The 14,391-nt window shown below is 40.2% G+C and overlaps 2 protein-coding genes across 2 annotated transcripts; both read left to right on the forward strand.

The window, feature by feature from the left end:
* The first annotated feature begins 5,700 nt into the window (after positions 1-5,700).
* On the forward strand, positions 5,701-8,095 carry LOC147416811 (uncharacterized). The gene has a single exon (XM_086508046.1). The coding sequence runs from the start codon at positions 6,886-6,888 to the stop codon at positions 7,876-7,878; it is 993 nt and encodes a 330-aa protein (XP_086364172.1). The 5' UTR covers positions 5,701-6,885; the 3' UTR covers positions 7,879-8,095.
* Positions 8,096-11,409: 3,314 nt separating this feature from the next.
* Positions 11,410-13,804, forward strand: LOC147416812 (uncharacterized). Its single transcript, XM_086508055.1, has one exon. It carries the CDS (start codon positions 12,595-12,597, stop codon positions 13,585-13,587), a length of 993 nt encoding a protein of 330 aa, XP_086364181.1. The 5' UTR covers positions 11,410-12,594; the 3' UTR covers positions 13,588-13,804.
* Positions 13,805-14,391: the final 587 nt, after the last annotated feature.

Consider the following 14,391-nt stretch of genomic DNA (forward strand, 5'->3'; position numbering starts at 1 on the left):
GAAGACGTGTAGAAGTCAAAGCTCCTGGGATTATTGCACGTAAATCTGTTCACGAACCTATGTAAATAGGGTTAAAAGCGGTAGATAGCCTAGTCCCTATAGGTCGTGGTTAATGAGAACTGATAATCGGCGACTGATAAACCGGAAAGACTGCTATAGCTATTGATACCATTTTGAACCAGAAACTAATCAACGCACAGGGCACTTCCGATAGTGAAAAAGTGTTTTGCGTGTACGTAGCGATTGGATAAAAACGTTTAACCGTGGCATAATTGGTTAAGATTCTCGCAGAAGCTGGTGCTTTAGAATATATTATTATTGTTGCAGCTACGGCTTTAGATCCTGCTCCCTTGTAATTTCTGGCACTATATTTGGCTTGTGCTATGGGAGAGTTTTTTAGAGATCATGGAATGCACGCATTAATTATCTATGACGATCTCAGTAAGCAATCAGTGGCATATTGATAAATGCCATTATTGCTACGTTGACTACTAGGTCGTGAGGCTTTTTCTGGAGATGTCTTCTATTTACATTTCTGTTTATTGGAAAGAGCCGCCAAAAGGTCAGATTAAACTGGTGCAGGTAGCTTAACCGCTTTACTTGTCATTGAAACATAAGCTGGAGACGTTTTTGCTTATATTCCTACTAATGTCATTTCCATTATAGATGGATAAATCTTCCTGGAAACTGAACTTTTCTATCGCGGAATTCGGCCTGCTATTAACGTAGGATTATTCGTTAGTCGCGTTGGGTCTGCTGCTTAGCTGAAAGCTATGAAAGCCCTTTGTGGCACCTTGAAATTGGAGCTAGCATAATATCGTGAAGTTGCCGCTTTTGCGCAATTTGGGTCAGACCTCGATCCTGCTACTCGGTATTTGCCACATCGCGGCGCTAGACCTACTGAGGTACTTAAACAAGCATAATATTCCCTAATTCCTATCGAATAATAAATTGTAATTATTTATGTAGCGGTCAATGGGTTCCTGGACTAAATCCCTTTAACGCAGATCACAACATATGAAAAAAAACTTCTTGACAACCCATACATATTTTCAAAGATTTGAGAAGAAAAGCTCTTAAGTAAAGAAATAACAAAAGAAATTCATTTACTTTGTTTAAAAGAAGCTGCAAGCTTGAACCTGAACAGAAAACTTGACATAAATGAGTAACTCTACTAAAAAAAGAAATCTTTTGAATAACCTCACCAGAAATCTTTTGAATTTGAATAACCTCACCAGAAATCTCTCCTTTCTTTTGAATAACCTCACCATATATCTCTCCTTTATTTCTAAGAACCTCAACATATATCTCTCCTTTCTTTTTAATAACCTCACCATATATCTCTCCTTTCTTTCGTTGAGAAAGGTATTCTTGTTTGTTGCTCTTTTTTTAATTTTATTAAATCTAATTGGGCTTGGGTTTGCTGAAACAGCATACTGTATGAATATGGGCGCTAGTAGTTCTTCAATAGTAACTCAAGCGTCTTCACATTCACAGTTTATGCAACTAAAGGAGGAGGATTGCCGTTCAATCTTATTTGAAACTTGGCAAGATTGTGATAAAATACTAAAAACCTGCCAACAAGGCAGATTGCCCAGCGCTGAGAACGGTTATGAATTCGTTTCACAACTGCAGCCTGCGCAAATAAACAATCTAGTAAACTCTATCTCTGCCAAGTTAAACCCCTCCATAGTCAGCGAAGCCACAATGCAGGAATGGGCTCAGATTTCGGTACAGTTTAAGGAGGCAAACTCCCGTCTGTTCACGTCGTTCCATAAGGACCTTATTCTGGCTTGATGCTCATCTCTGGGGTATCTCTCCTTTAAGCATGTCCCCGGAAGAGGGCATAGAACTCCTCTTGAAGGTCCCCTTCTCCCAGGAAGTGATAGCGCATTATGCCGCGCAAATAGTCTCCCAGGCGCAACCTTTGATTGACATGTATAAAGCCCTGTTTGAGCTCTTGCCTTCGACTCCAGAAGTAGTTTTTGTTGAGCAAGACATGCCGCCGCTGAATCCAGAAACAGAAATAACTGTTTCGCAGGAGGAGGCGGATAAAATCCAAGCCGTTCATAATAAAGCCAGGGACGCTGTCCAGATTTTCGTTAAGTTCCATAGGCTTAGAAGCCGGATTCGTAAAGGGACTGCCTTTAAACTTAAACGTAGACGTCGTGGTTAAAAAACCGTCTCACGGGCAGAGCGGACACCCTGGGGAGGGTAAAAACCACAGCTGACGACTGAATCCGAATATTACGGATTACATATATCAAGTAATTACTTTCTTTTAGGGAAGGGATGGTTAAATTATTCGGTAACCAACCGAGAGATCATCAACGACAAAGATTGACTTTTTTGTCTTTTAATTGAGTTAATTTTCTTTAATTACGTAAACTCATTTTGAAATAACGCAAAAAACATTTCCAGGGTTGGGCTTTCCTTGACCCAACCCCCCCGCACCGATAGCTCAATTGGATAGAGTCCCTGGCTTCGAACCAGGTAGTTAGGGGTTCGAGTCCTCTTCAGTGCAACATCGTTTCATTTCGGGCTTCGATAAAGCTATATACCACTAACTCTCACTCTTATTGAGAAGAAAGCTTTCACAACTTGCAAGGTAAAGCATGTATCTTCCACCCGGTATTATGTTCAGTCCTCTTTCTTTCAGTTCTTGTTTTATTTAAAGTAAGCGGTTCCCTACGCTTTTTCCTATAGCCCACCTTTTCGATGTTTTAAATCCTATGCCAAGACTAGGGAGCGAGGGGCACAAAGTGTCAAGCAGGGTTGGGTTAACCTTTCTCGCCGATCCAATTTATACTGGGATCAGAGGAATGAGTTGAGAACGCCACTACGTTCCTGTACCCTTTGCTCTTAAAAAGTATCGCTGGTTTTCCCTGCATAATCTGGGCGCATGGTCGAATACGTCCAGTCTAGCGTTGGTAATTCCGTAGAAATAAATGGATGCACGAAGTTCATTCTAACGCCGTAGACACCGAGAGTTTAATTGGTTGAGCCCTGAAGTGCCGAAGGGCAATCCCAACGCAAACCGTAGACATTGATAGTTCCTCATACACGCCTTGTTTCTAAATTACCATGTTATCGCCATGACGGGTTTCGTAACCTCGTCGTGTACTCGAAGCGACAGTGAATTGATCTCTAATCACAATCACCCAGTCCTCTTAATGGTGTCGCTAGGGCAAACAAAACAAGCCAACCACTAACTTTTTTAGGTTAGGGGGGTTTCATTACTGTTTATTACTCATCTGGTGCTTACAGTAGTGTGTTTCTGCTTCTTAGTAGATCTTTTAAAGAACGCCTTTTTTATTCTATTATTATGCTTATAAACATAGAGATGTGCCTAACAAAGGCATAAAATCATTAGAAACTCTAAAAAAGGCAAAGGAATCTAAAAATGTTTAGGCAAAAGCTACTTTGGAAGCAGAGGCAAGGGAATCACCCTTTATAAACTTTCAAGGAGGCAAAGGAAGCAAGAGAATCCATTTTCGAAGAGAGATACGTCTCCGCCCCTTACATACGAGAAGGTGGTTGGCAAGTCCATGAGTTTTTCAGAAGCTTTCCTAAGTGCTTCGTGTGGTGTCGGACTACCATTAGTCCATATTTCAATGAATGAGATTTCCTGCGTCGCTCTACCACTTCCAAATAGATGGATGCTATAATTTACGTTTCGGACAGGCATAAATACAGCATCGATGGGAAATTGTCCCTTTCGGATTTCGCTAGATTTTCTATACGATATCCGCAATCTTTTTCAATCTCTAATTCAATAGTTAGAGATATTGGTTGGGTAATGGTAGCTATATATTGCGAATTGTCAATTGCTTCGACGCCAGGTGGTAATGATGGATCGCCCGCAGTTACTTCTTTAGGACCTGTTACAGATGAAAACGCCTCTTGAATATCTTCTTTTGAATCGCCCCTAAGCACAATCTCTTTCGGATTAACTAAAGCATCATGTATTGTCTCTTGAAGACCCGTTATTGTGGAATACTCGTGCACGACTCCGCAAAATCTTGCACGTGTTATGCTTGTCCCTTCAATCTCTTGTGACAAAGCTCTACGCATGGCAATTCCTACAATACTGGCTTGACCCCTTTTAAAGGGAGATACAAGGAAACGACCATAATGAAGCCGCTTACTTTCTATTTTGGATTCAAGGCATTTCCACTGAATTGCCTGCTTAGAGGTCGACATCTCGTTTTTGCGTGCGCATACGTAATTTTTTTTTCTCTCCTTTTGATGTGACTAATCACTAGTTAGACGCGTCTCTTTCTGGGGGGTCTACAACCATTATACGGCATAGGAGTCACGTCACGTATGAAACTGAGGATTATGCCGCTTCTGCGAATAGCTCGCAAAGCGGTGTCTCTCCCGGTCCGGGCCCGCTCATCATAACTTCTGCTTGTTTCATACCCCGATCCACTGATGCTTTAATTGCATTCTGCCGCAGCTTGCGCAGCAAATGGCGTGCTTTTGCGTGTTCCCTTAAATCACAGGCACCGGCGGAAGACCAAATAATTACCTGTCCCCGGACGTCTGTGACGGTAATGATAGTGTTATTGAAACTCGCCTGTATATGAATGACTCCCTTTTGAACTCCGCGTTTTCCCCACGTGAACGAATTTTTCTCGATTTATTTGACTTGACATAATTAATTAATTATTTTTATTGGGAAGCTCTGTTTAATTAATATTCTTTTTCAGATAGAAATATTTATTATCCTTGTTTCTGTTTATTGTTTTGAGTTGCAACAAATTACCATGATTCGTCTACGTCGTAGAATCAATCGACATTTTTTACATATTTTCCGAATGGAAGCACGGATTTTCGTATCTATAACCTTGAATTAATTGGGTAAATCTACCTGTAGGTTTGCTACATGTTTCTTCGATCTAATCAAGATAGGAAAATTTGGCAAGAGAAGTGGTTTGGTTAACTGCCGAAAATCTAAACTGATACCGAAATCTACTGACTATTTTTGTATGCCTACTTCTAAGGCGGTAGATGATGGTCCCTTGTAAGATCATAGGGACTCAGTTCAGCTCTTACCCTATCTCCTGGTAGTATTCTTATATAACTGCGTCGCATCCTCCCCGATATATGAGTCAAAACTTGACATCCATTATCCGAACACGCTCAAAACGTGGCATTGGGTAAAGATTCTGTAACTGTACCTTCCATGTCAATGAGATTCTGTTTCTTCATCATTTGGAATAAGTAAACCTCCTATTTACATTACAGGTTTCTCCAAAAAAATTCTTTTCATTGAAGACGTAACTGGTGAAAATAAGTAACTTTTGTCCCTGTTTCTCCCTTTCAATTACCAAATATGGCGTAGAATTTCCCCCCCCAGTTTTTCTTCGCCTAGCTTCCCGATCTGTAATGAGTCCATAAGACGTTGATAAAATTGCAATTCCCATGCCCCCTAAGATCTTAGGGATTCTTATATGATCGCAATAGATTCTGAGACCGGGTTTGCTAATGTACCTAATAGTTATAGTTTAGTTGCCACGTAAGGTAAGGCTTTTTTTCTTTGCCAAAATATCTTGACATCCATAAAAATTTTCCCCCCTCTGTGTGTTCCGTGACGCTTTTTAAAAAACCTTCTTCCAGTAAGATTTGCACGATACCTCTAGTCATTTTAGTAGCTGGTATCCTAGTCATAGCTTTTCTTTTCGTATTCGCATTTCTGATTGAAGTAACTGTGGTGGAGATGGCATCATTATTCGTGAAATATCAATCGGTAATTATTAGAATTGTTTTTACTTAAGTAATTCCTAAAATCTCCAGCCTTTCCTCTTGGCAAAATCTAAATGATATTCAAGGCGGAAAAAAGGTTCTTTCCTTTCTACTCATTTTCATTGGCTATCCATCTTCGTTTTATTGAGTTGTATCTATCTAAATAGATATAGATAGAATAGATATAGATAGATTTTTCTGTATATTTGTATATGTGTATGTATTGGACTATTCGACAACTAACTCTTCAAACCCAAATTTTTAAAGGAATTGAAGTTTCTTTGAGTTCTAATAAATGAAACGAGCTTTCTTTTTTTTTTCATTAGTTATCGCAACACTTCGGGAGCTAACGAGACTACTCTGGCAAAATTACATTCCCTCAATTCCCTTGCTACTGGACCAAAAATCCTAGTTCCTCTAGGATTTCCTTCCTGGTTGATAATGACGGCCCAAGAGGCTTTCGACTTATTAACGTGGATGCCACGATTGAGAAACGGGGAACTTTGACTCTGTCAACGAATGCTTAGTTGTATTGTTGACATTATATAAAACCAATGAACCTTAATGATAACATTACCAATCTACCACTTATTCTTCATTTGGGTCAGGGCTCTGCTTACTATGTTTTTTCTTTGGATTCATCCGGAAATAATCTTGTTATCCGTTAAATTGTTACAATTAAATGGGCTTGCTTGCAAAGAGACAACAAGACTGTTTACCAAATGTCTTGGTTTTCCGACGACATCCAACGTGTTTGGTAAGGTAGGCATGCAAACTCTATCTTTCTTCTTCAAAGGCGTAAGCTTTCTTTGCCAGCCAACCGCTCTACTTCGTTTAAAGTGTGCTAACTACACTTTTTTATTATTATTACACAGACACTTAAGAATTAGTTACGCTAGAAGGTGCAAAATTAATTGGAGTAGGAGCGGCTACAATAGCCCTAGCAGGAGCAGCAGTAGGTATTGGAAACGTATTTAGTTCTTTGACAAGCCCTGTGGCGTGAAATCTATCGTTAGCTAAATAATCATTTGGTTATGTTACTTTAGGCTTTGCCTTAACAGAAGCTATTGCCTTGTTTGCTTTGACGATGGCTTTTTCAATCTTATTTGTATCTTAAAAAAAGAAAACAAGATAAACATGAATAACCTCACTAAAAAAAGAAATCTTTTGAATTTGAATAACCTCACCAGAAATCTCTCCTTTCTTTTGAATAACCTCACCATATATCTCTCCTTTATTTCTAAGAACCTCAACATATATCTCTCCTTTCTTTTTAATAACCTCACCATATATCTCTCCTTTCTTTCGTTGAGAAAGGTATTCTTGTTTGTTGCTCTTTTTTTAATTTTATTAAATCTAATTGGGCTTGGGTTTGCTGAAACAGCATACTGTATGAATATGGGCGCTAGTAGTTCTTCAATAGTAACTCAAGCGTCTTCACATTCACAGTTTATGCAACTAAAGGAGGAGGATTGCCGTTCAATCTTATTTGAAACTTGGCAAGATTGTGATAAAATACTAAAAACCTGCCAACAAGGCAGATTGCCCAGCGCTGAGAACGGTTATGAATTCGTTTCACAACTGCAGCCTGCGCAAATAAACAATCTAGTAAACTCTATCTCTGCCAAGTTAAACCCCTCCATAGTCAGCGAAGCCACAATGCAGGAATGGGCTCAGATTTCGGTACAGTTTAAGGAGGCAAACTCCCGTCTGTTCACGTCGTTCCATAAGGACCTTATTCCTGGCTTGATGCTCATCTCTGGGGTATCTCTCCCTTTAAGCATGTCCCCGGAAGAGGGCATAGAACTCCTCTTGAAGGTCCCCTTCTCCCAGGAAGTGATAGCGCATTATGCCGCGCAAATAGTCTCCCAGGCGCAACCTTTGATTGACATGTATAAAGCCCTGTTTGAGCTCTTGCCTTCGACTCCAGAAGTAGTTTTTGTTGAGCAAGACATGCCGCCGCTGAATCCAGAAACAGAAATAACTGTTTCGCAGGAGGAGGCGGATAAAATCCAAGCCGTTCATAATAAAGCCAGGGACGCTGTCCAGATTTTCGTTAAGTTCCATAGGCTTAGAAGCCGGATTCGTAAAGGGACTGCCTTTAAACTTAAACGTAGACGTCGTGGTTAAAAAACCGTCTCACGGGCAGAGCGGACACCCTGGGGAGGGTAAAAACCACAGCTGACGACTGAATCCGAATATTACGGATTACATATATCAAGTAATTACTTTCTTTTAGGGAAGGGATGGTTAAATTATTCGGTAACCAACCGAGAGATCATCAACGACAAAGATTGACTTTTTTGTCTTTTAATTGAGTTAATTTTCTTTAATTACGTAAACTCATTTTGAAATAACGCAAAAAACATTTCCAGGGTTGGGCTTTCCTTGACCCAACCCCCCCGCACCGATAGCTCAATTGGATAGAGTCCCTGGCTTCGAACCAGGTAGTTAGGGGTTCGAGTCCTCTTCAGTGCAACATCGTTTCATTTCGGGCTTCGATAAAGCTATATACCACTAACTCTCACTCTTATTGAGAAGAAAGCTTTCACAACTTGCAAGGTAAAGCATGTATCTTCCACCCGGTATTATGTTCAGTCCTCTTTCTTTCAGTTCTTGTTTTATTTAAAGTAAGCGGTTCCCTACGCTTTTTCCTATAGCCCACCTTTTCGATGTTTTAAATCCTATGCCAAGACTAGGGAGCGAGGGGCACAAAGTGTCAAGCAGGGTTGGGTTAACCTTTCTCGCCGATCCAATTTATACTGGGATCAGAGGAATGAGTTGAGAACGCCACTACGTTCCTGTACCCTTTGCTCTTAAAAAGTATCGCTGGTTTTCCCTGCATAATCTGGGCGCATGGTCGAATACGTCCAGTCTAGCGTTGGTAATTCCGTAGAAATAAATGGATGCACGAAGTTCATTCTAACGCCGTAGACACCGAGAGTTTAATTGGTTGAGCCCTGAAGTGCCGAAGGGCAATCCCAACGCAAACCGTAGACATTGATAGTTCCTCATACACGCCTTGTTTCTAAATTACCATGTTATCGCCATGACGGGTTTCGTAACCTCGTCGTGTACTCGAAGCGACAGTGAATTGATCTCTAATCACAATCACCCAGTCCTCTTAATGGTGTCGCTAGGGCAAACAAAACAAGCCAACCACTAACTTTTTTAGGTTAGGGGGGTTTCATTACTGTTTATTACTCATCTGGTGCTTACAGTAGTGTGTTTCTGCTTCTTAGTAGATCTTTTTAAAGAACGCCTTTTTTATTCTATTATTATGCTTATAAACATAGAGATGTGCCTAACAAAGGCATAAAATCATTAGAAACTCTAAAAAAGGCAAAGGAATCTAAAAATGTTTAGGCAAAAGCTACTTTGGAAGCAGAGGCAAGGGAATCACCCTTTATAAACTTTCAAGGAGGCAAAGGAAGCAAGAGAATCCATTTTCGAAGAGAGATACGTCTCCGCCCCTTACATACGAGAAGGTGGTTGGCAAGTCCATGAGTTTTTCAGAAGCTTTCCTAAGTGCTTCGTGTGGTGTCGGACTACCATTAGTCCATATTTCAATGAATGAGATTTCCTGCGTCGCTCTACCACTTCCAAATAGATGGATGCTATAATTTACGTTTCGGACAGGCATAAATACAGCATCGATGGGAAATTGTCCCTTTCCGGATTTCGCTAGATTTTCTATACGATATCCGCAATCTTTTTCAATCTCTAATTCAATAGTTAGAGATATTGGTTGGGTAATGGTAGCTATATATTGCGAATTGTCAATTGCTTCGACGCCAGGTGGTAATGATGGATCGCCCGCAGTTACTTCTTTAGGACCTGTTACAGATGAAAACGCCTCTTGAATATCTTCTTTTGAATCGCCCCTAAGCACAATCTCTTTCGGATTAACTAAAGCATCATGTATTGTCTCTTGAAGACCCGTTATTGTGGAATACTCGTGCACGACTCCGCAAAATCTTGCACGTGTTATGCTTGTCCCTTCAATCTCTTGTGACAAAGCTCTACGCATGGCAATTCCTACAATACTGGCTTGACCCCTTTTAAAGGGAGATACAAGGAAACGACCATAATGAAGCCGCTTACTTTCTATTTTGGATTCAAGGCATTTCCACTGAATTGCCTGCTTAGAGGTCGACATCTCGTTTTTGCGTGCGCATACGTAATTTTTTTTTCTCTCCTTTTGATGTGACTAATCACTAGTTAGACGCGTCTCTTTCTGGGGGGTCTACAACCATTATACGGCATAGGAGTCACGTCACGTATGAAACTGAGGATTATGCCGCTTCTGCGAATAGCTCGCAAAGCGGTGTCTCTCCCCGGTCCGGGCCCGCTCATCATAACTTCTGCTTGTTTCATACCCCGATCCACTGATGCTTTAATTGCATTCTCAGCCGCAGCTTGCGCAGCAAATGGCGTGCTTTTGCGTGTTCCCTTAAATCCACAGGCACCGGCGGAAGACCAAATAATTACCTGTCCCCGGACGTCTGTGACGGTAATGATAGTGTTATTGAAACTCGCCTGTATATGAATGACTCCCTTTTGAACTCCGCGTTTTCCCCACGTGAACGAATTTTTCTCGATTTATTTGACTTGACATAATTAATTAATTATTTTTATTGGGAAGCTCTGTTTAATTAATATTCTTTTTCAGATAGAAATATTTATTATCCTTGTTTCTGTTTATGTTTTGAGTTGCAACAAATTACCATGATTCGTCTACGTCGTAGAATCAATCGACATTTTTTACATATTTTCCGAATGGAAGCACGGATTTTCGTATCTATAACCTTGAATTAATTGGGTAAATCTACCTGTAGGTTTGCTACATGTTTCTTCGATCTAATCAAGATAGGAAATTTGGCAAGAGAAGTGGTTTGGTTAACTGCCGAAAATCTAAACTGATACCGAAATCTACTGACTATTGTTTGTATGCCTACTTCTAAGGCGGTAGATGATGCGTCCCTTGGTAAGATCATAGGGACTCAGTTCAGCTCTTACCCTATCTCCTGGTAGTATTCTTATATAACTGCGTCGCATCCTCCCCGATATATGAGTCAAAACTTGACATCCATTATCCGAACACGCTCAAAACGTGGCATTGGGTAAAGATTCTGTAACTGTACCTTCCATGTCAATGAGATTCTGTTTCTTCATCATTTGGAATAAGTAAACCTCCTATTTACATTACAGGTTTCTCCAAAAAAATTCTTTTCATTGAAGACGTAACTGGTGAAAATAAGTAACTTTTGTCCCTGTTTCTCCCTTTCAATTACCAAATATGGCGTAGAATTTCCCCCCCCAGTTTTTCTTCGCCTAGCTTCCCGATCTGTAATGAGTCCATAAGACGTTGATAAAATTGCAATTCCCATGCCCCCTAAGATCTTAGGGATTCTTATATGATCGCAATAGATTCTGAGACCGGGTTTGCTAATGTACCTAATAGTTATAGTTTAGTTGCCACGTAAGGTAAGGCTTTTTTTCTTTGCCAAAATATCTTGACATCCATAAAAATTTTCCCCCCTCTGTGTGTTCCGTGACGCTTTTTAAAAAACCTTCTTCCAGTAAGATTTGCACGATACCTCTAGTCATTTTAGTAGCTGGTATCCTAGTCATAGCTTTTCTTTTCGTATTCGCATTTCTGATTGAAGTAACTGTGGTGGAGATGGCATCATTATTCGTGAAATATCAATCGGTAATTATTAGAATTGTTTTTACTTAAGTAATTCCTAAAATCTCCAGCCTTTCCTCTTGGCAAAATCTAAATGATATTCAAGGCGGAAAAAAGGTTCTTTCCTTTCTACTCATTTTCATTGGCTATCCATCTTCGTTTTATTGAGTTGTATCTATCTAAATAGATATAGATAGAATAGATATAGATAGATTTTTCTGTATATTTGTATATGTGTATGTATTGGACTATTCGACAACTAACTCTTCAAACCCAAATTTTTAAAGGAATTGAAGTTTCTTTGAGTTCTAATAAATGAAACGAGCTTTCTTTTTTTTTTCATTAGTTATCGCAACACTTCGGGAGCTAACGAGACTACTCTGGCAAAATTACATTCCCTCAATTCCCTTGCTACTGGACCAAAAATCCTAGTTCCTCTAGGATTTCCTTCCTGGTTGATAATGACGGCCCAAGAGGCTTTCGACTTATTAACGTGGATGCCACGATTGAGAAACGGGGAACTTTGACTCTGTCAACGAATGCTTAGTTGTATTGTTGACATTATATAAAACCAATGAACCTTAATGATAACATTACCAATCTACCACTTATTCTTCATTTGGGTCAGGGCTCTGCTTACTATGTTTTTTCTTTGGATTCATCCGGAAATAATCTTGTTATCCGTTAAATTGTTACAATTAAATGGGCTTGCTTGCAAAGAGACAACAAGACTGTTTACCAAATGTCTTGGTTTTCCGACGACATCCAACGTGTTTGGTAAGGTAGGCATGCAAACTCTATCTTTCTTCTTCAAAGGCGTAAGCTTTCTTTGCCAGCCAACCGCTCTACTTCGTTTAAAGTGTGCTAACTACACTTTTTTATTATTATTACACAGACACTTAAGAATTAGTTACGCTAGAAGGTGCAAAATTAATTGGAGTAGGAGCGGCTACAATAGCCCTAGCAGGAGCAGCAGTAGGTATTGGAAACGTATTTAGTTCTTTGACAAGCCCTGTGGCGTGAAATCTATCGTTAGCTAAATAATCATTTGGTTATGTTACTTTAGGCTTTGCCTTAACAGAAGCTATTGCCTTGTTTGCTTTGACGATGGCTTTTTCAATCTTATTTGTATCTTAAAAAAAGAAAACAAGATAAACATGAATAACCTCACTAAAAAAAGAAATCTTTTGAATTTGAATAACCTCACCAGAAATCTCTCCTTTCTTTTGAATAACCTCACCATATATCTCTCCTTTATTTCTAAGAACCTCAACATATATCTCTCCTTTCTTTTTAATAACCTCACCATATATCTCTCCTTTCTTTCGTTGAGAAAGGTATTCTTGTTTGTTGCTCTTTTTTTAATTTTATTAAATCTAATTGGGCTTGGGTTTGCTGAAACAGCATACTGTATGAATATGGGCGCTAGTAGTTCTTCAATAGTAACTCAAGCGTCTTCACATTCACAGTTTATGCAACTAAAGGAGGAGGATTGCCGTTCAATCTTATTTGAAACTTGGCAAGATTGTGATAAAATACTAAAAACCTGCCAACAAGGCAGATTGCCCAGCGCTGAGAACGGTTATGAATTCGTTTCACAACTGCAGCCTGCGCAAATAAACAATCTAGTAAACTCTATCTCTGCCAAGTTAAACCCCTCCATAGTCAGCGAAGCCACAATGCAGGAATGGGCTCAGATTTCGGTACAGTTTAAGGAGGCAAACTCCCGTCTGTTCACGTCGTTCCATAAGGACCTTATTCCTGGCTTGATGCTCATCTCTGGGGTATCTCTCCCTTTAAGCATGTCCCCGGAAGAGGGCATAGAACTCCTCTTGAAGGTCCCCTTCTCCCAGGAAGTGATAGCGCATTATGCCGCGCAAATAGTCTCCCAGGCGCAACCTTTGATTGACATGTATAAAGCCCTGTTTGAGCTCTTGCCTTCGACTCCAGAAGTAGTTTTTGTTGAGCAAGACATGCCGCCGCTGAATCCAGAAACAGAAATAACTGTTTCGCAGGAGGAGGCGGATAAAATCCAAGCCGTTCATAATAAAGCCAGGGACGCTGTCCAGATTTTCGTTAAGTTCCATAGGCTTAGAAGCCGGATTCGTAAAGGGACTGCCTTTAAACTTAAACGTAGACGTCGTGGTTAAAAAACCGTCTCACGGGCAGAGCGGACACCCTGGGGAGGGTAAAAACCACAGCTGACGACTGAATCCGAATATTACGGATTACATATATCAAGTAATTACTTTCTTTTAGGGAAGGGATGGTTAAATTATTCGGTAACCAACCGAGAGATCATCAACGACAAAGATTGACTTTTTTGTCTTTTAATTGAGTTAATTTTCTTTAATTACGTAAACTCATTTTGAAATAACGCAAAAAACATTTCCAGGGTTGGGCTTTCCTTGACCCAACCCCCCCGCACCGATAGCTCAATTGGATAGAGTCCCTGGCTTCGAACCAGGTAGTTAGGGGTTCGAGTCCTCTTCAGTGCAACATCGTTTCATTTCGGGCTTCGATAAAGCTATATACCACTAACTCTCACTCTTATTGAGAAGAAAGCTTTCACAACTTGCAAGGTAAAGCATGTATCTTCCACCCGGTATTATGTTCAGTCCTCTTTCTTTCAGTTCTTGTTTTATTTAAAGTAAGCGGTTCCCTACGCTTTTTCCTATAGCCCACCTTTTCGATGTTTTAAATCCTATGCCAAGACTAGGGAGCGAGGGGCACAAAGTGTCAAGCAGGGTTGGGTTAACCTTTCTCGCCGATCCAATTTATACTGGGATCAGAGGAATGAGTTGAGAACGCCACTACGTTCCTGTACCCTTTGCTCTTAAAAAGTATCGCTGGTTTTCCCTGCATAATCTGGGCGCATGGTCGAATACGTCCAGTCTAGCGTTGGTAATTCCGTAGAAATAAATGGATGCACGAAGTTCATTCTAACGCCGTAG

This window comes from Adiantum capillus-veneris, unplaced genomic scaffold (genome assembly GCF_014529385.1).
Source record: "Adiantum capillus-veneris isolate H3 unplaced genomic scaffold, ASM1452938v2 Hic_scaffold_461, whole genome shotgun sequence".
NCBI classification, from domain to species: domain Eukaryota; kingdom Viridiplantae; phylum Streptophyta; class Polypodiopsida; order Polypodiales; family Pteridaceae; genus Adiantum; species Adiantum capillus-veneris.